We start from the raw sequence: 25,823 nt of genomic DNA, 5'->3' as shown, positions 1-25,823 counted from the left end.
AGCTGGGGTACTGCGATAGCCCAGTTCGTGCCGCCGGTACGTGGCTCGCCACAAAGCACATGCAATGCCCGGGAAGTGGAGGATCACGGTTTGATTGTCGCGACTGATGGGCGTTACAGTAGCCACAAACACATTTTTACATAACTAGACTTTATCCATACCATAAACAGCTCGCTCCTACTATACTCATAGTTTACGCACCTGGCGAGCGTGCACACGCGCAATAAGTTCGTTCGAAGTTCGTCGTAGGGTGACGTGATTGCCGACACTGTCACACGCTCGCTACATTCGCCCTAGGCATGGCACTGGCCTCAGTGGGAGTCATCGGGTGCCCCGTGTGGAATGCAAAGGAACATCACATCACCGCAGTGGAAGACGGCTATGTAGGCCGAACCCAAGGCATCCGCACAGTCATTCCCCGCAGCGTAAGTTAATGACGTGGCGAAATACGAGTAACACAGAATACTGATGAGCGTACATCTAAACAGGCCACTAAGGGGCGAGGAGTGAGCGATGGTAGCAGATGGTAAAAATGAGAAACAAATATCGTGCCAAGATCACTAGAAGTTGATTCCATTATGACACAACACTTCCTGAAAGTATTTTGTAACACAACACTGATCATGATGTGCGTTAGGACTCCGCAGCACCCCAAATAACAGCTCACTTATATTGCAAGTTCCTTTCTTCGTAAGGTGTTAGCTTCAAAAATAAAATCATATTCCATAAAACTCATTCACGCTAACAGATAAATAACAAGTTGGCGCTTCGCAAAGCCCTGCGCTGCATAGCTCCCGACCCATCAGAGCAACCAACACGGCACGCAGGAACGATCGCGTCTGCAGTGATTGAGCGTACCTCTTCACCAGCTGCCAGTCAGTCGGCTTGGCGCGTGCGATCAGCGCTGGCCATCCTACACCTCTGGTGCCGCGGTCCCGGTCGGCCGGGGCCCGACGCGGCCGTCAGTTGTAGTTGTAGCTCTTGTGGGCGCCGGACATTTCGAGCAGATAGCGGTCGGGGTTCTCGCCCCACTCTGTGTCCGCCATAATGTTCACCTTCCGGCGCTGCTCAATGGCCGCCTGGTCGCGCTTCTGCGACTTGATCTGCTGGTCGCGTGCGGCCGGCGCGCCGCAGCCCCACACCTCCAGGCCCTCCAGCCGGAACGGCGCGCCGCGGCTCGAGCACATGCTCAGATCCTTGTCGACGGTGACGGCGGGCGTTTTACGGTCGGCGCCGACGCGCAGTCCGGACGGCAGGCCGCGCGCCGACTGGTTGTAGAACATGACGTCGGCCTGGTGGCTGCAGAGCACCTGGTACTGCGGCAGCAGCTGGATGGCCATGCAGTCGGCGCCGCCCCAGTAGTGCGGCGAGTCGCGCCAGCCCACGTCCGCCGCCACACAGAACAGGCGGTGCTCCTCGGCGCGCACCAGTGTGATGGTCGGCCCGCGGTACGAGAGCACGTGGTGCTGCAGCCGGCTGGCGCTCAGACCCTGCTCGGCCGAGCTGTACAGCGACACCCAGTGTTTGGGCGCGGCCGCCTGCGCCAATCGGCCGATCGCCTGGCCGGGGTCGAGCGCCGCCAGCGCCGGCAGCGAGGGCAGGCTCTCGGCCGAGCTGGGCCGCGTGTAGCACTCGGGCAGCGAGCACATGAGCAGCCACACCAGCGCCGGGTGCACGCCCGTCAGACTGGAGGCGGCCGCCCTCTCCAGCACGCACGTGCCGCCGCCGGGGCCGGCCGCCGCCGCCGCCTCGTGGCCGCCGGTGTCGCTGCCGGCCGCCGCCAGGTCGGCGTGTCCGGTAGTGATCCGGTGCAGCACGTATTGGTGCAGGGAGCGCAGCAGACGCGGGCAGTGCTGCAGCACCCAGTTGCGCGCGAACGCCACGCCCACCTCTGGTCGGCCGTGCAGCACCGACTCGGCCACGCCGCCCAGAATCTCGTCCACGGCCAGCGAGCCGACCGACACCGTGTTCGGGTGCGCCCACATGGCCGCGTCGTACGCCTGCAGCACGAGCTGGCGCAGCCGCTCGGCTGACAGCGCGTCCTCGCGGTCGGCAAACGCGCGCAGGTGGTACTCCACCTGATCGTGCTCTGAGATCAGGTCGCACACTTCCGCGCAGCGCGACACAAAGTCGGCGGGCGTCAGCGCCTCGCCCGTGGAGGCCGGCGAGCGGCGCACAAAGTGCTCGAACAGCACCCCGGCTACTGTCTCGTTGTTCGGGAAGACGAGCCCGAACAGCTGGCGGGAGACGGCGCCGTCCGCGGAGCGCGCCACCAGCGCGTCACGCAGCTTGGCCAGGAACGAGGGAGTCGTGTCGACCGGCGCGGCGACGGCGGCGGCGGCGTGGCCCTGCCGGTGGTGGCTGTGACTCTGACCCATCGCTGATGCTACAGCAGGGCTGAGCACAGCAGTCACTGGTGGAGCAGCTCACTTGGGGAGTGTCTTCAAAACTGTTCCATTGCCCTGCAAATGTGGCAATGGTGCTATCTGAAAACAAAACATGCACTGACAATATGAAGGTTATGAAAAATGCTGCATCAAACAATGAAGGTCATATATTACAACATCCTAGCAGTGAAAAATTGGAAGATTTTGTAGAGGCAATAGTGACCACTGAGTCCAGAGAACATTGTCCAGGGCTATCATATTCCAATTTCGAACCTAAGCGAGACATACTCTTCCCAGCTGCAAGCCAAGGGAAAAAAGATTTTAATTGGAAAAAGTAGGTAGGTACTAAAATTAATTAAAAACTAGTATCTAGAGGAAATTGCTGGAAATTGGACCAAAAATATCAAATCCAGTATTAGTGAAATGGTGATAGAGGATGACACCTGAAATTAGTGCCAATGGTGCTACACTACAATAACCTCAGCGAAAAGCACTTTGGGACCATACAATGTCACTGACCCTGTTCCAGAGCTATTGGGAACATACCCTGATTGGGAACAGGGTTTTGATCTGGGTCACTTAGTCCAAATTGTTATTCCATGGCCTATATAGGTGCCTTAAGCACCCGACTTATTCACTGCTTGGATTTTCATATCAAAGCATATGTATGCATGACTCAAAGTCCTGACAGACAATAAAAAGGAATCCAATATGAAAAACCAGAAGCATTATTGATCAAATTTTGGGTTCAAGTTACAGAATTAAGAGACAAAATTGAGCTGCAAATAACAAAAATAAACTGGCGAAAAGTTTAAACGAAAATTGTACCGTTGTGGCTGAAATTCCAGCCACAACGGTACAAAGGTGCAGAATACCACGAAATTACCTTTCTTGTCAGCAAAATGCAATTAAATTGATTCAATTCAATTCAATTATGCAACAGGAATTACAAACGTTTCCCGCGTCAGTTTTGTCAACTCAATAACATCCTTAATTTGGCAGCTCTAAAAGTAGACGTCATGACTACCAGGAAATAGCATCTTTTACATCTCTGCAGCCTGTGTTCCGGTTATAATGGCAGATTTTATTCAGAAAAAAAAGAAATAACATTCCATTTTGTGATAATTGGTTGCTTAAACGCAAAGGCAGATATTTTCACTGGCTTCAATTTTTTTTGTGAAATGACGTCATTGAGCGAAACAGCTTCCATAAAAATACCCTCCCGCATAACAACGTGCAAAACATGCGTCACTTTGACTGAAGCACGCTCTTTGCTGAATGAGTTTTGTGTGACCGGTTGGAATTTAAGTCAATTTCACGTGAATTTAATTCACGTTGTTCACGTGCCTGATTTAAGTGCTATATTCTTGATATGAACCACTTGATTTACTTTTGACTTGGGGAAGACATGCCATAATTTTCTTCTACATCATATTCAGGTGATCTTTCAGCTACTTTTTTATGGGTTGTCCTTTGCCGATTATTTTCAATTTGAAGGTTCTCTTGGCATTGGATTTTTCACTTTCTTTTCCTGTTATTTTTTTTTCAAAATATTATCATAGGGTACATAATATTTAAGGTCATTAGATTTCTTCGGCTGCATCTTGTGGTGATTGTTAAGCAAATGATGGGGCTGTACTCCAGTGCTTTACCCCGTGATTGATGTCTCTCGGACAACATAGAATCTTTGCCATCCAAGACATCAAACACAGGTTTAGTTTCATGTTCCTTTGTTGAAGGTCAAGGTTACAGTGAGTTAGATGTCAATGTGTCTGTGCACTTGCATTTTGTTGAACAAAGCGGAATTTCAAAGTCAAGCATATGCATGATTAGAGTGAATTTTTAGAGTGAGTGCCACTACACACACCACTGAAAGCTTGGATCACCTCACATCCAACTCCATCATAATTGGTAAACCTTTTCACTTTGATGATAGGTCATTTTAATTTCAGTTTGTCCCTAAAGTTAGAATGGACATCAGAATTTGGTGATTGTAAGTATTCACCATAAATAGGCTGTTAGGTGAGCCATTTTGTATTAATAAGTAGGTAATTTTAACTTCACAGTAACTCTGAAATCTCTCCTGCTTTAGAGTGTTCATAAATATTTCTGGTTATTTCTGTGGCATGTGTGACATGACTCCATATGACTTGAGTGATATTACCTTACCTTACCTTCAATTACCTCGAGCTGTGAGCATCTTCTTTTGTAATCAGTGTCTATAACCTGTTTTGAAGGATTTCATATGCTGTAATGTGTCCAACATCTAGGGGGATAGTTGATAATGGATATGTCAGCCTATCAAATTTATTACCTTCTATTTGAGGTAAGTGTGAAGATGAAGTCCCAGAAATAAAAAATATAAGCTGTCCTAACCTTACCTACTAACCTACTAACCCTCAACCTACCAATCTACTACCTATAACCTACAACATAGGTACCAACCTACCAACCTATGAACCCACATTATACACACCACTTGGACTTCATCTTCACACATGTCACATACCCTAGGCATTTAACCCTCGCATGTGTAGGGGTGGGGATCGGATGGACCCCCCCCATGGTTTTTCGCGAATAACTCGCGTAAAAAGCGGCCGATCGCGACGAAACTTTCAGTACCCTCACATTGATCAATTTTACACCTACCCTGAAAATTTCATGACCCTGACCCAAATGACCTTTGACCTGTGATCTCTTTTCCGAGACCATGTTTGGCCGGAATCGCGATTCTGCGTATGTCGGCTCGCATTGGCCGCGCGTTTGCAAGCTTTTCGTGGTTTCAAACGTTCAAACATGTGATTTGATGTTGCTTCCATGCATTAGGGTGGGTGTCAAGGTCACCTGAAGGTCAGGTCAGGTCATTGACTTTTGGTGACCTCGGGTGACCTCGGTTCACTTTTTCGAGCTGTACATGTTTCTAGGCTAGTTTTTGAAGCTGAATTCGAATTTAGCAACCATTTGAACATTTACGAAGTAGTTTTGGTGCCTTCGTAACATGTTACGAAGCTGCAGAGGCGGTTGACACGTACTACGAATACCCGTCACGACGCCTACTGGTTGACCTGACCTGACCTGACCCGACCTGGTCTAAATGCTTAAAGACATCATCTGTGATCAAAACTAACACGATATTCGTGATCAGCACCCCGAAAAACCCCTCAGAAGCCACACTTTACGACTTTCTAACAGGTCCCGATTTTCCCGACTTTGGGTCATTGACCTGACCTGGAAGGTCAACCAATGACCTAGGACCTTAAAATTGGGTATCATCGGCTTCCTGTCGTCACGGGCAACACGCTCGTTTTTTTCCGCGAAGCTCTAGCTCGATCAGGGGCCAAACGGCAAGGGGGGGTCCAACCGACCCCCCCCCCCTACACATTAGAAGCTGGCAAACGTCGCACACATGCGAGGGTTAAACCATTAGATGAAGTGCCCACATTGACTAGATACGCAATTACTTGTTGGCCTACCCACCCATGATTACAGGTTTCCTCCTGAATATTTTTATTTATTGGAATTTTGGAGCTTTTACATAATTTTCTGTTGTAAGGTACCTCCACTTTTACCTCTAGCTCAGGACATATACCTTTGTAATGTTGTTTTCAATGTTTACCTTCAAAGAATATAAATTCATTTAAGTTGCTTACACACAACTGGAAATCTATAGTGCAAGAGTGTTTGCAAACAAAGTCATGATCTGCACTACATGCAAAAACTTTTGACTAATATTTTATGTTTGCTAGCCCTGATGGCAATGTCTATAACTACATGTCACTCCATTGAGACCAAAAGTTGCAGTTTGGTACTCTATGGGATGGGATCCCATGAGTAGTTTGGTTATCAGCCAACTCATATTGCACCTAGATCCTTTTTTAAGAATATATAAGGCAGAAACCCTTCTTTTGCACTAGTGTTATGCTCGACATTTTTTAAGTCTGAACTTGAAGACACTGAAGAATGCTCATACTGTAAGTTAGAACTCAATTTCTGTGTAATTTGTTTGTGAGCCATGCATAGTTGCAATATTCAGCTTTATAGTTCTATCTAGCAGTGTCAAACCAGGGGCCACCAATTATCAAACTGACTGCCTTATTAATTGAATTTTTTCTGGTAGATTTTTATATTACTTGGATGGTAAAACATAGCTGAACTAAGTACTATTGCAAACACAAATGACATGTAATGTTAAAGCATTTAAGTACTCACATTATGACCATTTTCCATTAAACGAAGTTTGTCATTTCAAACAAGGTCATATATTATTGTGAACAGAATGTGTTCTCACTTGTGGTATCTTGAGTAGATTGCTGAGGAAAATGGATTTATGAGCAGGCAGACATTTTCTAACATGCACTGATCTTGAGGCACTGAGCAGCCCTACACCAAATAAAGCTAAGCTGCCAAGGGAACAATAACTTAATGATCTGTATACTGTTTGTTAATGGTAATGTTCGACATTCTTCACCTACCCGCCATTTGAAGGTCCTCTATATTCTTAGGTAAAGGTGGGTCTATCAGTCTAGCATCATGAAATAGCCTTATTTTTGCCCCCTTTTCATTTGACAATTGATGAATGTAGAGAGAAAATGTGAAAATCACAAGAGTTGGCAGAATGGGATCACTCCATTTCTGCCAGGTACCTGTCGTTTTCTTCCTCTCTGTATCCACATCCAATTCAGGATGGCATCCACATTGCACAATCCCCTTTCCCAGTGAACCACTATACTACATTATCTGTGTTCACAATGATGAATGATCGCTTTATAACCGTTGTGTCTGGTTTCAGTCGCATCCCATTGTGCGTGTGAGCGAGTGAGCACAGCTCGGTGGCCATGGCGCTGCCGCCGTACCTGATCCCGGGCAACCCGTGGGCGGCGGTGCTGGCGCAGCAGCAGGCGCAGCTGGCGCAGCACCAGCACCACGCCGCCCAGCAGCAGGCCCAGCTGGCCCAGCAGCAGGCGCAGGCCCAGCGGCAGGCGCAGCTCGACAAAATCACAGAGGAGAAACTGCAGGAAAAGGTACGTGCGTGGCGCCCATAATTGGCATTGCTGAGTGAAACCAGATGATACAGTATTTCATTGATATCATGCTATTGTTTTGGCTGTTCTATCCATGCATGCATTTCACCATGACTGGTTCCTTATTTGGGTTGGCAGCACGGCGATATTCTGGGCAGCGTTTGACGTGTTCCGTATCGCCCCATGTCGTGTACAGGCGCGCAAGTGGCAGCAGCTGCAGAGTAAGCGCTATGCCGAGAAGCGTAAGTTCGGCTTCGTGGACGCGCAGAAGGAGGAGATGCCTCCGGAGCACCTGCGGAAAATCATCCGCGACCACGGGGACATGAGCAGCAGGAAGTACCGGCACGACAAGCGCGTCTACCTCGGGTGAGACTGAGAGGGGGAGAGTGGTGACGGGAACGGGAGAGAGAGAGTGCGGAGGGAGGGGTGGCGCAGATAGGACTTCGGACACACGCTACCGAAAATGTGCTTCATAACAAATGACGACACTGATGTTGATTGTGGGCAGTTGCTGCTTGTGATATCCCTTTTGATAGCTTTATTTCACCGTTTATTTTTAATCGAGGGACCGCTGGAAAGCTGCTTACTTAGAGCCTAATACCGTACCAGTTCCATTCAGCGGTTTTATGTTTTTTTTTCGTGTATTTTAAGAGCAGTGGCTTTATTATTGGTGACATTCAATTTCTGTTGATAGTGCGCTCAAGTACATGCCGCACGCGATCCTGAAGCTGCTGGAGAACATGCCGATGCCGTGGGAGCAGATCCGCGACTGCCGCGTCCTCTACCACATCACCGGGGCCATCACCTTCGTCGACGAGATCCCCTGGGTCATCGAGCCAGTGTACATCGCCCAGTGGGGGTGAGTGTCGAGCCAAACAGTCTCATTTCATAACAGTGCTCAACATCCTGTCTTAGTTTTTGTTTATGCTCCGATCTGTTAATGAAAACGCTGTACTAAAATATACGAACAGTGATGCAACAATGACAAATGTGTCCCTAGAACAAGTGAATACCCTATTGATGGGCAGTTTTCGTAAATTATTTCTCATGAATTATTATTTTAAATTATTTCCAGTTACTTCGTGCTAACGTTAAAGCAGATGAAATAAATACACTGTTGTCACAATTACTGCGAGAACACTCGTGGTTACTTTTCAGCCCCATGCGGTAACGCTCCTGACCTCCTCTGACCCCCTTCGCAGCACGATGTGGATCATGATGCGTCGCGAGAAGCGCGACCGTCGCCACTTCAAGCGGATGCGTTTCCCGCCGTTCGACGACGAGGAGCCGCCGCTGGACTACGCCGAGAACGTCCTGGACGTGGAGCCTCTGGAGGCGATCCAGATCGAGCTGAGCGAGGAGGAGGACAGCGCCGTCAGCCAGTGGTTCTATGACGGAAAGCCGCTCGTCGACACAAAGTGAGCAAGGGGAGGGTGTGAGGATGGAAAAGTGAGAGTTTTTAGAGGTGATTTGATGCGGTGGTTTTGTGAAGGGGAGATTTGTGCGGAGGATTTGCTGCTTCGTTTTTCTTTTTACGTAAAAATCATAGTATCGATTGGATTCATGTGGGGCATGTTTTCAATCTAGGCATTGGATGTCTGTATTCTTATATGAGCATTTTCAGCTGTCTGTTGCTGTAGTTTGTGAGCGCACCCTGTGTTCTGTGTCGTTCTGACAGCGTTTCCTGTCCCGCCAGGCACGTGAACGGCTCGACGTACCGTCGGTGGCAGCTGAGTCTGCCGCAGATGGCCACCCTGTACCGGCTGGCCAATCAGCTGCTCACAGACCTGGTCGACGACAACTACTTCTACCTCTTCGACCTCAAGTCCTTCTTCACCGCCAAGGCGCTCAACATGGCCATCCCGGGCGGACCCAAGTTCGAGCCGCTCATCAAGGACACCAATCTCGGGTGAGTGGACAGCTCTGAGCTGGCAACGGGAAGGGCTGCGCGGCGTGTCGGTTCTTCAGTCGGCTGTGCTGCACGTCTATCGCAAAATTCAATGCTGGTGAACGAGATGTTCGTTAGTATTCAAGGGAATTTGACGAGTTGACATGGACGCTGAATGGATGAACCATGAACCCTGCTGCCCATTTCAGTGACGAGGACTGGAACGAGTTCAACGACATCAACAAGATCATCATCCGTCAGCCGATCCGGACCGAGTACCGCATCGCCTTCCCCTACCTGTACAACAACATGCCGCAGTTCGTCCACCTCTCGTGGTAAGTACCTCAACACCCACTATAACTGTAGTTAGGTATGTATGTTTTTACGAGCGAGCGAGCGCAGCGAGCGAAGCGAGTCTTTTCAATATAACGGGAAAATCTCAGTATGAGCGGCCCGGCCCGGCCCGGCCTGTAACGCTTTTGAGAGGCTTATATTTCAGCAACCGCTGGACCGATTGGCCTGCGGTCTTTTTTGCTGGGTAGCCCCATCCCTTCTACCCCGTAATTGACTACTTTTGATACATCTCAGTGACTGTCGTGGCACGTGCCACGTGAAAAGTCAAGGGTGTTCAAGCAGTTTTGCAAAAGTAGTGATTTTAAGAGGCTCATATCTCAGCAGCCGCTTGGGCGATTGACTTGCGGTAATTTTTGTAGGGTAGCAGCATCCATTCTACCAAAAATAGGATACTCTCGATGCATGTGGGTCACCCCCAGTGCACGTGCAAAATACAACAATAAGAGGTGTCAAATTTGTCCCCATTTTAATCACTCGGTAATTATTACTGGAACGATTTCGCTGAAACTTGGCATACAGGTAGGCACCCACCAGGCAATGCATTCCCATGTGTTGCGGTTAAGGTGCTACTGCACGTGCGCACGTGCAGGGGGCGCTTCCAGATCTCGAGAACGGCTGGGCCGATTGCGCTCAACTTTGGTACACGGTTGGGGACCAGTTAGTAGGGTGCCGTGCAAATTAAGTCAGTTTGGACCCCGTTTGCACGTGCGCACGTGCAGAATGCCGCTTCCAGATCTCAGGAACGGCTGGACCGATTGCGTTCAAATTTGGTACACCGCTAGCGACCGGTTAGAAGGGCGCTTTGCGCTAGCCCGTTGGAAGTACCCTCTCGCCCTTCCGCACGTGCAGGGCTCACTATCTCGCTCGCTCGTTCTTCGCCCAAAAGGCGTTTTACTGGTGTTATGTATTAGTCAGTTATGTACCTACTCTTCTATGTAGAACACAGAGCAGCATGAAGAAAGTGATATGTTTATAGTATTAGATTCTAGGGGTTGTCTTTACAATTTAACCCTCGCCCATGTAGGGGGGGGGGTTGGTGCAACCCCCCCCCCTGAGGCTTTTCGGAAATAGTGCAAAAACGGCGGCGCGCAGCGCCGCCAAATTTTGGGTACCTTATGGGGCAAACCTTGCGCATCTTTTGATAAAAAAAAATTGACCGGGTCATGTCAGGTCACGGAGTTATGACGTCACAAAGGGAACAGCCTCCGGCCGGATTTTCACAAACTGAGTGCCAACGCCCGAGGTTTCCTGTCGGTGGTACGGACATCGGTTGATGGATCGTGATGAAACTTCCCATGCATGTTGGGGCAAGTATTGGCTATCATATGGTATAAGAAACTTGACCGGGTCAGGTCAGGTCACGGAGCTATGACGTCACAAGAGGAACAGCGTCCGGTACTATTTTTGAAAAGCGCCCGAACCATTATTTTGCTAATTCTTGTCACCTCAGTGGGAATATGCAGCAATATTAGCTTCTATAGGGAGCAAATGGACCTCCCAAATCCAAAAATACAATCAGATTTCAAAAATTTAAATTTTGATTTTTCGAATTTCTGCCGCCGACTGTGACCTTGCCGACTTCCGGCGCTCCCAACGCGCCATTTTTAGAGCTAGGGAAACGAAATACATACCAAACGATAGAGAATTAATCAAGGAACACGATAGTGAAGGTTTTAAGTCGATATCTCCCACCGTTTTGCCGCAATCGCCGCGGAAAGTTGAAAAAAGTCTATTTTTCCGAATATTGACCTTTGACCGGTCAAAAGTAGGTCAAATGTTGACCTAGGACCAAAAAATATACCACCAATCGCGAGATCTCGGCGAGAGCAATCCGTTGGTCTTTTCCGCTAAGCTCTACGACGCTCCGTTTTCAAACGCCAAGGGGGGGTCGCACCAACCCCCCCCCCCCCCCTGCATGGGCGAAGGTGGCAGATCGGCGTTTACGGGCGAGGGTTAAGCTTGCACTTGTTTCATGAAGATGCTTTGTAGGATTGTGCATTGATGATGGGCTAAATGCATCGATGTCTAAAGCGCTTGCTGTTCCGCTCAGGTACCACACGCCGAACGTGGTGTTTATCAAGACGGAGGACCCGGACCTGCCGGCCTTCTACTTTGACCCGCTGGTGAACCCCATCTCTCACCGGCACGCCGTCAAGGTGAGCCTGGGGACCGTCCCGCCCCGTACCGCCCCGGCCGGCTGGCCGCCGGGGCCAGCGTCTGCCGGCGGCCGGCCGGCGCCGGGCCACAGCACGGCCCTCTTCGCCGCGTGGCTGGATATTGGCCGGCAGCAGCAGCTCCGCAGCCGGATGCTAGCGTCACGTCCAAACCTTGACTGTTTCTATCACATTTTGGAGAATATTTCAACGAATAGGATATTTATATGTATTTTTCACAATTTTAATCATTGGATATCAGCTATGCACGTTATTACGAGCGAGCGAGCGCAGCGAGCGAAGTGAGTCTTTTCAATATAACGGAAAAATCTCAGTATGAGCGGCCCGGCCCGGCCCGGCCCGGCCCGGCCTGTAACGCTTTTGAGAGGCTTATATCTCAGCAACCGCTAGACCGATTGGCCTGCGGTCTTTTTTGTTGGGTAGCCCCATCCCTTCTACCCCGTAATTGACTACTTTTGATACATCTCAGTGACCGTGGTGGCACGTGCCACGTGAAAAGTCAAGGGTGTTCAAGCTGTTTTGCAAAAGTAGTGATTTTGAGAGGCTCATATCTCAGCAGCCGCTTGGGCGATTGACTTGCGGTAATTTTTGTAGGGTAGCAGCATCCCTTCTACCCAAAATACGATACTCTCGATGTGTGTGGGTCACCCCCAGTGCACGTGCAAAATACAACAATAAGAGGTGCCAAATTTGTTCCCATTTCAGTAACTCGGTAATTACTGGGGCGATTTCCCTGAAACTTGGCATACAGGTAGGCACCCACCAGGCAATGCATTTCCATGTGTTCCATGTTAGGGTGCTACTGCACGTGCGCACGTGCAGGGGGCGTTTCCAGATCTCGAGAACGGCTGGGCCGATTGCGCTCAAATTTGGTACACGGTTGGGGACCAGTTAGTAGGGTGCCGTGCAAAAGTCATTTTGGACCCCGTTTGCACGTGCGCACGTGCAGAATGCCGCTTCCAGATCTCAGGAACGGCTGGGCCGATTGCGTTCAAATTTGGCACACCGCTAGCGACCGGTTAGAAGGGTGCTTTGCACAAGCCCGTTGGAAGCACCCTCTCGCCCTTCCGCACGTGCAGGGCTCACTACCTCGCTCGCTCGTTCTTCGCCCAAAAGGCGTTTTACTGGTAATTACTTTGCAGTTAATCACTGCCTGTTGATCTGCGGCCGGAGTGCTGTATGCCGATTAAAACATCTAGTCTCCGTCTCCGTGTGTGACTGACTCTGGTCTGTGTCGGACAGCACGAGGAGGACCTGCCCGAGGGTCTCCGTCTCCGTGTATGACTGACTCTGGTCTGTGTCGGACAGCACGAGGAGGACCTGCCGGAGGGTCTCCGTCTCCGTGTATGACTGACTCTGGTCTGTGTCGGACAGCACGAGGAGGACCTGCCGGAGGGTCTCCGTCTCCGTGTATGACTGACTCTGGTCTGTGTCGGACAGCACGAGGAGGACCTGCCGGAGGGTCTCCGTCTCCGTGTATGACTGACTCTGGTCTGTGTCGGACAGCACGAGGAGGACCTGCCCGAGGGTCTCCGTCTCCGTGTATGACTGACTCTGGTCTGTGTCGGACAGCACGAGGAGGACCTGCCGGAGGACGAGGAGGAGTTCGAGCTGCCCGACTACGTGCAGCCGTTCCTGCAGGACTCGCCGCTCTACTCGGACAACACGGCCAACGGCATCGCGCTGCTCTGGGCGCCGCGCCCCTTCTGCCTGCGCTCGGGACGCACGCGCCGCGCCCTGGACGTGCCCATCGTCAAGTCGTGGTACCGCGAACACTGCCCGGCCGGCCAGCCGGTGAAGGTACGCGTCAGCTACCAGAAGCTGCTCAAGTACTACGTGCTGAACGCGCTCAAGCACAAACCACCCAAGCCGCAGAAGAAGCGCTACCTGTTCCGCAGCTTCAAGGCCACCAAGTTCTTCCAGCTGACGTCGCTGGACTGGGTGGAGGCGGGCCTGCAGGTCTGCAGACAGGGCTACAACATGCTCAACCTGCTGATCCACCGCAAAAACCTCAACTACCTGCATCTCGACTACAACTTCAACCTCAAGCCTGTCAAGACGCTCACTACCAAGGAGCGAAAGAAGAGCAGGTTCGGAAACGGTGAGTTCAAATTATTATCCGTGCGTCTTGATCGGTTGTCCTGAACTCCTGGGTCTTTGCTAACATCGTCTTACAACGTTTCTTCACGCCGTTCTTTGCCCCTGAAATATCATCTAGGTATCACGTCACCTGTCTAGACTTACCTTATTAGAAAATATTACTCCTTACCCCAGCTTTCATTGAGCGGTTGTAGTCGCCGCCGCGTGCCACCTCATCACCTGACCGTGTGCCCGCGCGTCTCGACAGCGTTCCATCTGTGCCGTGAGATCCTGCGGCTCACCAAGCTGATCGTGGACGCGCACGTGCAGTACCGGCTCAACAACGTGGACGCCTTCCAGCTGGCCGACGGCCTGCAGTACATCTTCGCGCACGTCGGTCAGCTCACGGGCATGTACCGCTACAAGTACAAGCTGATGAAGCAGATCCGCATGTGCAAGGACCTCAAGCACCTCATCTACTACCGCTTCAACACGGTCAGTCTTGGAAGGCGACCGGTTAACTTTTGTCCCTTTAAGGAATGGGTCACAAAGCTCATGAATGACTTGTGTGTTTACTCATTTACCTCTGCTTGTCTTTCGAGTATGATTGTGTGGGCTAAATCTGGTATTGATCCAACAGCTTCTGTCTGTTGTTTCCTTCCTGCAACACCTCTTACAACTTTCCCTTATGTACCTCTAACAGCGCTGTTCCCCCGCGTTCGCAGGGTCCGGTGGGCAAGGGTCCCGGGTGCGGCGTGTGGGCGCCCGGCTGGCGCGTCTGGCTCTTCTTCCTGCGCGGCATCACGCCCCTGCTGGAGCGCTGGCTGGGCAACCTGCTCAGCAGGCAGTTCGAGGGACGACACTCCAAGGTGAGCTAGTTGTGCAGAACTTGCAGATCTTCAGGACGTTCGCTCGTGAAACATATTGGGCGCAAGCAAGTCATTTGCGACCGAGTTTTGCTCTGAGACTATGTAAAATGCCCGCCATCGAAAGGCAGTTGATCAGTTTCACAATGTACATATTACTAAAGTTTTGCGTTAATTAGCGGGAAGTGTGGCTATTCGTCTTCTTACTTTCGTCGTGCACTCGCTATGTCGCGTACATTCAGTAACAGTTCAGTGTGCTATGGCTGGCTCGCCAGGCGACTGACTGTCGTTCTGCCGTCCCCAGGGAGTGGCCAAGACGGTGACGAAGCAGCGCGTCGAGTCCCACTTTGACCTGGAGCTGCGTGCCTCCGTGATGCACGACATCCTGGACATGATGCCCGAGGGCATCAAGCAGAACAAGGCGCGCACCATCCTGCAGCACCTGAGCGAGGCGTGGCGCTGCTGGAAGGCCAACATCCCCTGGAAAGTGAGTTGTGAGCTGGAACATCGCCAGCTGGTTACGGGCTTATCACTGGGCTCCGATCCGTCCGGGGTGATGTCGGACTTTTGGGATTGTGATATACATAGATTCATTTGGTAGTGAATTTTGTGCCGTTTTATGTTTTCTTGTGCTAGGTTTTGGTATAATGTCACGGTCCCCGCTGGTGACTTAGTGTAACCCCGCCCATCTCTCAGGTGCCTGGCCTGCCGACGCCGGTCGAGAACATGATCCTGCGGTACGTGAAGATGAAGGCCGACTGGTGGACGAACACGGCGCACTACAACCGCGAGCGGATCCGGCGCGGCGCCACCGTCGACAAGACCGTCTGCAAGAAGAACCTGGGCCGCCTGACGCGACTGTACCTGAAGGCCGAACAGGAGAGGCAGCACAACTACCTCAAGGTGCGCGGACCGGGACGCGGTGGGGTGTATAGTATGATATGGTTCTTCCTCGACACCTTTGTTTTGTTAGTTTGAAGTGACGGGCGCAATATGACTCCTGTAGTCGACGCGCCCTAAAGCCGGCCAATAAGCAAACAATGTCCCGCTGTGACCTGCCGTCTCCCGTGTATGTCCGTCGCCGGTTCTCTCCCTGCTGACCTTCGGTCGCCGCCCCGCCGCCAGGACGGTCCGTACATCTCGCCCGAGGAGGCGGTGGCCATCTACACAACCACCGTGCACTGGCTCGAGTCGCGCCGGTTCGCGCCCATCCCGTTCCCGCCGCTCAGCTACAAGCACGACACCAAGCTGCTGATCCTGGCGCTGGAGCGACTCAAGGAGGCCTACAGCGTCAAGTCGCGCCTGAACCAGTCGCAGCGCGAGGAGCTGGGCCTGATCGAGCAGGCCTACGACAACCCGCACGAGGCGCTGTCGCGCATCAAACGTCACCTGCTGACCCAGCGCGCCTTCAAGGAGGTCGGTGACCGGGAAGGGCTGGTTTTGTGTTCAGTCATTTGGGTCCCATGCCCGAGTAATCTTCATGTTCCTTTTCAAATTGTGATGGTTCGGTTCTGAAGACTCCCGTTTTGTTTTGTCGCCAAAAGCTACATTTCATTGCTAGCATCTCCGCCTTTATATCAAGATACAAAAGTCATTGTGTGGGCGCTCACGCGCACGCTGCCTGTGCTCCCAATGTGAACTATATATCTGTCCCACCTCAGATCGGTATCGAGTTCATGGACCTGTACAGCCACCTGGTGCCCGTGTACCACGATGTGGAGCCGCTGGAGAAAATCACGGACGCCTACCTGGACCAGTATCTGTGGTACGAGGCCGACAAGCGCCGCCTCTTCCCGCCCTGGATCAAACCGGCCGACACCGAGCCGCCGCCACTTCTCGTCTACAAGTGGTGCCAAGGTACGTGGGACGCTTCAGGGCGCGGGATGTGTGTCACTTTATCCAGTCTGTCTTACGATTGTTTTTGACCGTGCGTTGTAAACATGCTGTAACTTATCTGTTGGTAAGTCTGTGTCTGACCTTTCAGCGTGTGTTACCGTGTTTTCACCTATACGACCTCGGACCTCGCCATGTTTAACCTTTTTATCCGTGATATCGTTTATTTCCTTACGATAGCGCTGATCTCACTGTAACCTGTGTGACTCCTTCGTTTACGCAGAGTGGCAATGCTATGTATATGACCCCTTACCTCTTCTTGTGTGACATCTAACTTTCCTTCGTCGTCGTCAGGCGTGAACAACCTGCAGGACGTGTGGGACACGGCCGAGGGAGAGTGCAACGTCATGCTCGAGTCCAAGTTCAACAAGCTCTACGAGAAGATCGACCTGACGCTGCTGAACCGGCTGCTGCGGCTCATCGTCGACCACAACATCGCCGACTACATGACGGCCAAGAACAACGTCCTCATCAACTACAAGGTGGGGCATTTGGAGGGCTGTGGGGAAGCCGGCAATGAGGCTAGCTGTTTTTGGTTGGGTTTTCCACAATTCATGGCCGTATGCTGCGAAACGTGCGACTATCTTCTGTGCCTTCAGTAAGTGTCTATTCTTTTCGTTTGTTGGTTTTTTAGAATTCACTCGTTTTTAGGCTGAATCCGCTCGGATTCTTCAGTTATTTGTCAGAAATCTGTGTAGCGTTGAAAATCGGATTTCTGGTGGACATGCCTCTGATGACTTTCCCTCACATCCCTGCATCTGCCAGTGTGTTCCTCGCTTGGCCAGTTCCCGCTCTGACCGGCGCCGTCCGCCCCGCTCCACAGGACATGAACCACACGAACTCGTACGGCATCATCCGCGGCCTGCAGTTCGCCTCGTTCATCGTGCAGTACTACGGTCTGGTGCTGGACCTGCTGGTGCTGGGTCTGCAGCGCGCCTCCGAGATGGCCGGCCCGCCGCAGCTGCCCAACGACTTCCTCAGCTACCAGGACACGGTGACCGAGGTGGCCCACCCCATCCGGCTCTACTGCCGCTACGTCGACCGCATCCACATCTTCTTCCGCTTCACCGCCGAGGAGGCGCGCGACCTCATCCAGAGGTGGGGCACGGCACGGCACGGGAGAGGTGCTGCGAGAATGTTTCATTTTGTTTCTTTGAGAATACGCGAAATGTCATCGCACATAATGTAAGGCTATGGCGTGGCGCCTTTACGAGTATATTGTGTCGCGCTGGCGATGCACAGCTGTAAGGCGTTCCGCTGACAACGTCCCCCTCTTCCGACAGGTACCTGACCGAGCACCCTGACCCCAACAACGAGAACATCGTGGGCTACAACAACAAAAAGTGCTGGCCGCGTGACTCCCGGATGCGTCTGATGAAGCACGACGTGAATCTGGGCCGCGCCGTGTTCTGGGACATAAAGTCGCGGCTGCCGCGCTCCGTCACCACCATCCACTGGGAGGACAGCTTCGTCAGCGTCTACAGCAAGGACAACCCCAACCAGCTCTTCAACATGGCCGGCTTCGAGTGCCGCATCCTGCCCAAGGTAGGACGTCGGCAGTGGGACCAGGATCTAGAACGAAACAGTATAACTTAATAGTCTCTCTTGAATGCTCCCATGACTGCTTAGAATGTGAAGAATGTGCTTAGAAGACCAATACCCATACCTACCAATACCAATGTCAATATCAAGACCAATACCTTATACCCGGACCATTAGAGACCAAGAGCTTACTTTCTTAGCTGTTCTGTGCCGCTGTCTGTCCGTCTGTCATGTTCCCGCGTATGACTCGTACCGTAACGTACTTCTCTCTTCTTTACTCCAGTGCCGGACCACCAACGAGGAGCTGAAGCACCGCGACGGCGTGTGGAACCTGCAGCACGAGCTGACCAAGGAGCGCACGGCCCAGTGCTTCCTGCGCGTCGACGACGAGTCGATGCAGCGCTTCCACAACCGCGTCCGACAGATCCTCATGGCGTCCGGATCGACCACGTTCACCAAGGTGGGTGCCGGGTGGGCAGACTGTTTGAAACCTGAGTGGGGTGACGGTACGGCAGAGAACAGAGACTGGCTGATGGATATTTAAGCATCCGCTGGGCCATTTTATTTGACGTAGGTAGAGCAGTTTGAAACAACCATGAGAGAAGGCCTACGCCCTACAGTCTTCATGATGACGTTTCGCTTAACGTTCCATGCTGTCCAGTATTGAGTGCTGTCCTGTCTGACTGTTCTCACCCGTGGCGTTGCGTTCTGTTCCTTCGTCGCCAGATCGTGAACAAGTGGAACACGGCGCTGATCGGCCTGATGACCTACTTCCGCGAGGCGGTGGTCAACACCCAGGAGCTGCTCGACCTGCTGGTCAAGTGCGAGAACAAGATCCAGACGCGCATCAAGATCGGCCTCAACTCCAAGATGCCCTCCCGGTTCCCGCCGGTGGTGTTCTACACGCCCAAGGAGCTGGGCGGCCTGGGCATGCTCAGCATGGGCCACGTGCTGATCCCGCAGTCGGACCTGCGCTGGTCCAAACAGACGGACGTCGGCATCACCCACTTCCGCTCGGGCATGTCGCACGACGAGGACCAGCTGATCCCCAACCTGTACCGCTACGTGCAGCCCTGGGAGTCCGAGTTCATCGACTCGCAGCGCGTCTGGGCCGAGTACGCGCTCAAACGCCAGGAGGCCAACGCACAGAATCGGCGGCTCACGCTCGAGGTGGGTCACGGCGACGGGGCTCGGCAGAGGGAACCGAGAGTAGGCAGGCAGGCCTTGACAATCAGAGTAGCGCCCAGTGAGCTGACCAGTCTCGATGAGGGGCATAATGCTTTGCGCCAGATTGGTTTTTCGTATCGTCGCTAAGACGTCTTACTGAACGTTCGCTTATCGCCTGCGATTGCTATAAGTAATTGATCTTTATTGTCAAACATATCTTGGCAATATTTTTATGTTCGTCAGTAGGGGACCAAACCCGTGAAGTGCAATTGTTTTCACACAGTTAACTAATATCTACCGGTTGACATATCACGGTTGATATGAGTTTTGTCGCCTGACGTCTCTCCGTCCGCCCGCCGCAGGACCTGGAGGACTCGTGGGACCGCGGCATCCCGCGCATCAACACCCTCTTCCAGAAGGACCGGCACACGCTGGCCTACGACAAGGGCTGGCGCGTACGCACCGAGTTCAAGATGTACCAGGTGCTGAAGCAGAACCCGTTCTGGTGGACGCACCAGCGCCACGACGGCAAGCTGTGGAACCTCAACAACTACCGCACAGACATGATCCAGGTGAGACTCCGGCCGGCCGGCGGTCGGCGCGGCCGCGGGTCCCGGGCTGCGCCGCCGCGGGGCTACTGGGAGCGGGTGGCGAGACTTTGTCGAAGTTAGTCTCTTGGTTTGCCAAAGAAGTCTTGCAATTATTGGCTGCTGCTGGTGATGAAATGCTTTGCTCATGTCATTAGGCAGATATTCTAGTTGTCCTTTCGTCGTTTCCTTGTAATTATCCCCACTCCATTGTTTATGTTATGTGATGTCTTTTTTCGCTAGATGCAATATCGACCTCTAGTTCAAAAGAACTTACCCTACTGTTCCTTCGGGAAAAAAATGTCTACAGTATTTCATTGTGCTCTGCATTTTTTCGTTACTCCGCGCCGTGCAGAGAACCCTGTCGTCTGTCACTGACCCCGTGTCTCTCTCGGCGGCAGGCCCTGGGCGGCGTGGAGGGTATCCTGGAGCACACGCTCTTCAAGGGCACCTACTTCCCCACGTGGGAGGGCCTCTTCTGGGAGAAGGCCAGCGGCTTCGAGGAGTCGATGAAGTACAAGAAGCTGACGATGGCGCAGCGCTCCGGTCTCAACCAGATCCCCAACCGGCGCTTCACGCTCTGGTGGTCGCCCACCATCAACCGCGCCAACGTCTACGTCGGCTTCCAGGTGCAGCTCGACCTGACGGGCATCTTCATGCACGGCAAGATCCCCACGCTGAAGATCTCGCTGATCCAGATCTTCCGCGCCCATCTGTGGCAGAAGGTGCACGAGTCGGTGGTGATGGACCTGTGCCAGGTGTTCGACCAGGAGCTGGACGCCCTGGAGATCGAGACCGTCCAGAAGGAGACCATCCACCCGCGCAAGTCGTACAAGATGAACTCGTCGTGCGCCGACATGCTACTGTTCGCCGCCTACAAGTGGAACGTGTCGCGCCCGTCGCTGCTGGCCGACAGCAAGGACACCATGGACAACACGACCACGCAAAAGTACTGGATCGACGTGCAGCTGCGCTGGGGCGACTACGACTCGCACGACATCGAGCGGTACGCGCGCGCCAAGTTCCTCGACTACACCACCGACAACATGTCCATCTACCCGTCCCCGACCGGGCTGCTGATCGCCATCGACCTGGCCTACAACCTGCACAGGTGAGACGGTGGTACAGCGGCGGCTGTGACTGCGGCTGACATGCGCAGAACTGTGACTATAGAGGCTGTGCTCCGTGACTCTAGCTGAGAAATGGATAATATCTTGTGGTAACATGTTCAAGCAAATGTCTGATCAGGATTTTAGCACGGCGTCCCTTGTTGCTTTTCTAACGTCTGTTTCCTTTCCTCCATGATAGTGAAGCATCCCATGCTGACTTTTTGCTGGCTATCTATATTTGTTCTGTTCCCCGTCTCTCCTCTGACGCTGGCCACCGTCCGTTACAGCGCCTACGGCAACTGGTTCCCGGGCAGCAAGCCGCTCATCCAGCAGGCCATGGCCAAGATCATGAAGGCCAACCCGGCTCTGTACGTGCTGCGCGAGCGGATCAGGAAGGGCCTCCAGCTGTACAGTTCGGAGCCCACCGAACCCTACCTGAGCTCGCAGAACTACGGCGAGCTCTTCAGCAACCAGATCATCTGGTGAGTAAACTGCCTGCCCGACGGACTGTGCTGGCGAAACGCGGTGTAGTGTCACAACAGCGAAGGATGGAAGTGCTTTCGTTTGTTCATTATTGTTTTGTTTAGCAATCATAAAAGAGACTTAGGTTCAGACGACCAAACGTGTAATTAACAGTTGTTTCTTGTACACTTGATGTAGGAATGGTTGCGTGCCGACCCTCCCCTGCGCGTGCTGTTCGATTCGCTGACGGCCGTCGCGCTCCTCAGGTTCGTGGACGACACGAACGTGTACCGCGTCACCATCCACAAGACGTTCGAGGGCAACCTGACCACCAAGCCCATCAACGGCGCCATCTTCATCTTCAACCCGCGCACCGGCCAGCTCTTCCTCAAGATCATCCACACCTCCGTCTGGGCGGGTACGTACGCAAGATCGGGGCAGCTGCGCTGCTGGCCGCGAATATGCGGGTCACAACAGCGTCGGCTCTTATGGATCGTACTGACATCGTTTCATCATTTCTCAGAGGTCAATTAATATTGCTGACGCACCGATCCATACGTGTACACATCGATAGATATTCAGTATTCACCATCTTTTCATTGTATGATGGCCACAGCTCGTCATTGACGTTCTGAGCTCGTAGCGCCTCGTTTGCTGGATGTGTTTATGTACATTTACTTGCCACGTTTCTGACTGTCTGGCTGCGTTGTACAGGTCAGAAGCGTCTGGGCCAGCTGGCCAAGTGGAAGACCGCCGAGGAGGTGGCCGCGCTCATTCGCTCGCTGCCCGTCGAGGAGCAGCCCAAACAGATCATCGTCACCAGGAAGGGCATGCTGGACCCGCTCGAGGTAAGAAGAGCGCTCCTTTACTGAAAGCAGCAGCTGGCCTCTGGCATTCTGAATGTTATTCTGGGCAAGTTGGGTCCGAAAGCTTCCATGTTGTGATGATGAACGCTCGTTTTCGTCACTCTCGTCTTGCGTCTGATCGCCTGGATCAGACGATCATATCAGGATTACTTACACGAGATTCATGAAGGCTGCTCATTCTGTATATGATCACGATATTATTGCATTGGTGTTGTCCTCCCCACCCTGACATACCTGTCTCTCTGCCCCCAGGTGCATCTGCTCGACTTCCCCAATATCGTCATCAAGGGCTCGGAGCTGCAGCTGCCCTTCCAGGCCTGCCTCAAGGTGGAGAAGTTCGGCGACCTGATCCTCAAGGCCACCGAGCCGCAGATGGTGCTCTTCAACCTGTACGACGACTGGCTCAAGACCATCAGCTCGTACACGGCCTTCTCGCGTCTGATCCTGATCCTGCGCGCGCTGCACGTCAACAACGATCGCACCAAGGTGATCCTCAAACCGGACAAGACCACCATCACCGAGCCGCACCACATCTGGCCCAGCCTCTCCGACGACGAGTGGGTCAAGGTGGAGGTGCAGCTCAAGGACCTCATCCTGGCCGACTACGGAAAGAAGAACAACGTCAACGTGGCGTCGCTGACGCAGTCGGAGATCCGCGACATCATCCTGGGCATGGAGATCAGCGCGCCGTCCCAGCAGCGGCAGCAGATCGCCGAGATCGAGAAGCAGACCAAGGAGCAGAGCCAGCTGACCGCCACCACCACGCGCACGGTCAACAAGCACGGCGACGAGATCATCACCAGCACCACCTCCAACTACGAGTCCAACACGTTCAACTCCAAGACGGAGTGGCGCGTGCGGGCCATCTCGGCCACCAATCTGCACCTGCGCACCAACCATATCTACGTCAGCTCGGACGACATCAAGGAGGCCGGCTACACCTACATCCTGCCCAAGAACATCCTCAAGAAGTTCATCGTCATCTCTGACCTGCGCGCCCAGATTGCCGGCTACCTGTACGGCGTGTCGCCGTCGGACAACCCTCAGGTGAGTGGTTTGGCTGCGAACTCTCCCGTCTCAGATTGTCGTAATCAAACCAGAACCTTGTCTACTCGATGCATTCTCGTTTTGGCTCTCTTTGCTTCGCCATTTGCGTGAACTTTAATTCCCGACTGAAAAGGCGCCTGCATGTTGAATAACGCTGCACGTCTGCCCAACTGACAAACCCGTGACCTTCCTTATCTCTGACACCTTGTCCATTTGTTGTATGACCGGATAGCGCCTTCAGCCGTGTCGTCGCGGGCCGGCGATGTTGTACAGGAGTCCGCACAGTCTCCCCCGTGTCACGTCCCGCGCGTCTGTGGCCACCAGGTGAAGGAGATCCGCTGTATCGTCATGGCGCCGCAGTGGGGCACCCACCAGACGGTGCACCTGCCGTCGGCGCTGCCGCAGCACGAGTACCTCAAGGACATGGAGCCGCTCGGCTGGATGCACACGCAGCCCAACGAGCTGCCGCAGCTCAGCCCGCAGGACATCACCACGCACGCCAAGGTGCGGCACCTGGGGACGGACGGGGGAGGGGGCACCGCGGTGGGGGAAGTTAATCCGCGGGATGTAATGGCCAGTCGTGGGCCAGTTGAGACGTCTAGTTGCGCTCCTTCAATTAACTTTTTCTCCGCGTACCTCACTACTTTTAAATGATTCTAATATTATGATGGCGTATTTTGTCGTACTTTTTTAGTCAGCTACCCCTTTATTGGTATTCACATCCCCCAATAGATGTGCACTGCCCTCTCCTGTCACGGGCCCCGTAGCACCCCTCTGACGCGCGCCCCTCGCCCAGGTGATGTCGGAACACTCGAGCTGGGACGGCGAGAAGACGGTGGTGATCACGTGCAGCTTCACGCCCGGCTCGTGCTCGCTGACCGCCTACAAGCTGACGCCGAGCGGCTTCGAGTGGGGCCGCCAGAACACGGACCGCGGCAACAACCCCAAGGGCTACCTGCCCTCACACTACGAGCGCGTCCAGATGCTGCTCTCCGACCGCTTCCTCGGCTTCTTCATGGTGCCGGCGCAGGGCAGCTGGAACTACAACTTCATGGGTACGTGGAGTACACGGACATATAGCTGTCAAGTCCTCACAACTGGTTGGCCATTCTTCTAACCGTCTGCATGCGACTATGAATGGCTGTGATTCTTCAGTAGTAACTTTGATATGAATATTAATGTTATTCGTCTGCTGCTTCAGCCGGCCGATGGGTGATGTTTTGTGTATGTTGTCTCACGCCCTGACCGCTCCGAACGCCCACCGCCAATGACACTGACACATTCTCCGTCCGCAGGCGTGCGCCACGACCCGAGCATGAAGTACGAGCTGACGCTGGCCAACCCGAAGGAGTTCTACCACGAGGTGCACCGGCCGTCGCACTTCCTCAACTTCGCCTCTCTGGAGGAGGGCGAGACGGCAGGCGCCGACCGCGAGGACGTGTACGCCTGAGCGGGCGCTCCGTCCCACCGCGGTGCGCGCGGAACTGTGTGTGCGGTCGGGGCGGCGTCTGCCGGCGTCAGAGGGAGGCCGGACCGCCAGTGGACCCGAGCGGCGCCGCACTGCTGTGAGCTGGTATGTGACTGTGAGACGGTGTGACTGTGGTGTCCGATCGACTGTGACTGTGAGGCGCGGTCCGGCTCTGCAGACACGCGATCGGAGCGTCCCGGTGCTATGGTGTGTGTCTGTGTGCCCGATATCACTCCCGTCGGTCCCGGGGTGACCGGACTGGAGCTGTCTAGAATGACGAGTCTCTCACTTTCCCGAGACCAGCCGTGCGGCCGCCGCCGGCTCTCATCACTTCACAGAAGTATGTGGCGTTTTTGTCGCTTTTCAGGAGAGAGACAGATAAGCTGAATACATCGTCGTACAGACCATATTTTACCATTTTGTTTGTGTGTGGTTCAGGGTTGCTGGATCGGAGAAATTTGGATACCTTTTGTGGAATACTACAGGGTTTGTCGTTTGAAGATGTGGATAGCAGTGTTATGTTTGGTCATTCTCCAAGACAGCTCACATGATCCACATGATAACCCACATGTATCAAGACCAATTCATTGAAGATTACGATTTGTTCTCTTGTTGGCCTGTCACCAAGAATATTCTCAGGCATATTACCAAACCTAAACTTCACAGCCACTCTCATTCCAGTTTTGTGAGGTTGTTTGATGGGGTTGTCACGAGCGATGGGATTGCATTGTGTGCTTCTGAAAATATGTACATGGCATCATGAAGCATCGGTGAGTCATGTTTAAATTCTTACTGTTCATGGGACTAATGTTTGTTAAAATCGATCTCTAGCTAGTTATTTCATTCTTGTTCTGAAACACTGGATGTAAGTCACGATGGGCAAAGTACCAACAGCTAGTCGCAAAGCAACATT

General features: G+C 53.0%; 2 protein-coding genes across 5 annotated transcripts; one reads left to right on the top strand and one right to left on the bottom strand.

Moving 5' to 3' along the window:
* Positions 1-133: 133 nt before the first annotated feature.
* On the bottom strand, positions 134-3,373 carry LOC122367874. 4 transcript variants are annotated; one of them, XM_043341383.1, is made up of 2 exons: positions 3,274-3,373; positions 134-2,486 (listed from the first exon to the last, which is right to left on the bottom strand). In XM_043341383.1, the coding sequence occupies exon 2, from the start codon at positions 2,376-2,378 to the stop codon at positions 963-965; it is 1,416 nt and encodes a 471-aa protein (XP_043197318.1). In that variant the 5' UTR covers positions 2,379-2,486; positions 3,274-3,373; the 3' UTR covers positions 134-962. The 4 variants fall into 4 exon arrangements, with proteins under 4 accessions (XP_043197318.1, XP_043197322.1, XP_043197320.1 ...); XM_043341387.1 differs by having other exon boundaries at positions 134-2,462; positions 3,274-3,341; XM_043341385.1 differs by having other exon boundaries at positions 134-2,504; positions 3,274-3,301.
* Positions 3,374-3,618: 245 nt separating this feature from the next.
* LOC122367864 (pre-mRNA-processing-splicing factor 8) lies at positions 3,619-25,324 on the top strand. Its single transcript, XM_043341343.1, has 29 exons — positions 3,619-3,826; positions 7,177-7,408; positions 7,605-7,774; positions 8,103-8,267; positions 8,611-8,826; positions 9,105-9,317; positions 9,506-9,631; positions 11,701-11,806; positions 13,397-13,925; positions 14,172-14,398; positions 14,629-14,772; positions 15,074-15,256; positions 15,466-15,672; positions 15,895-16,185; positions 16,431-16,626; positions 16,957-17,144; positions 17,486-17,760; positions 17,946-18,207; positions 18,488-18,664; positions 18,931-19,374; positions 19,734-19,943; positions 20,360-21,069; positions 21,355-21,549; positions 21,796-21,947; positions 22,244-22,377; positions 22,648-23,442; positions 23,767-23,946; positions 24,239-24,497; positions 24,738-25,324. The coding sequence occupies exons 2-29, from the start codon at positions 7,223-7,225 to the stop codon at positions 24,890-24,892; spliced, it is 7,095 nt and encodes a 2,364-aa protein (XP_043197278.1). The 5' UTR covers positions 3,619-3,826; positions 7,177-7,222; the 3' UTR covers positions 24,893-25,324.
* The last annotated feature ends 499 nt before the right edge of the window (positions 25,325-25,823 follow it).

Source organism: Amphibalanus amphitrite, unplaced genomic scaffold, assembly GCF_019059575.1.
Source record: "Amphibalanus amphitrite isolate SeventyFive unplaced genomic scaffold, NRLGWU_Aamphi_draft 000902F_arrow, whole genome shotgun sequence".
Lineage (NCBI taxonomy): Eukaryota > Metazoa > Arthropoda > Thecostraca > Balanomorpha > Balanidae > Amphibalanus > Amphibalanus amphitrite.
Note: the sequence above shows the minus strand (reverse complement) of the source record. Positions and strands in the feature narration are given on the sequence as shown.

Coding starts and splice junctions, on each gene's coding strand:
- LOC122367874 (XM_043341383.1), bottom strand. CDS start 2,378: ATGGGTCAGAGTCACAGCCACCACCGGCAGGGCCACGCCGCCGCCGCC.
- LOC122367864 (XM_043341343.1), top strand. CDS start 7,223: ATGGCGCTGCCGCCGTACCTGATCCCGGGCAACCCGTGGGCGGCGGTG. Junction 13,926..14,171: donor GAAGAGCAGGTTCGGAAACG/GTGAGTTCAAAT, acceptor GCGTCTCGACAG/CGTTCCATCTGTGCCGTGAG. Junction 23,947..24,238: donor ACATCACCACGCACGCCAAG/GTGCGGCACCTG, acceptor CCCCTCGCCCAG/GTGATGTCGGAACACTCGAG.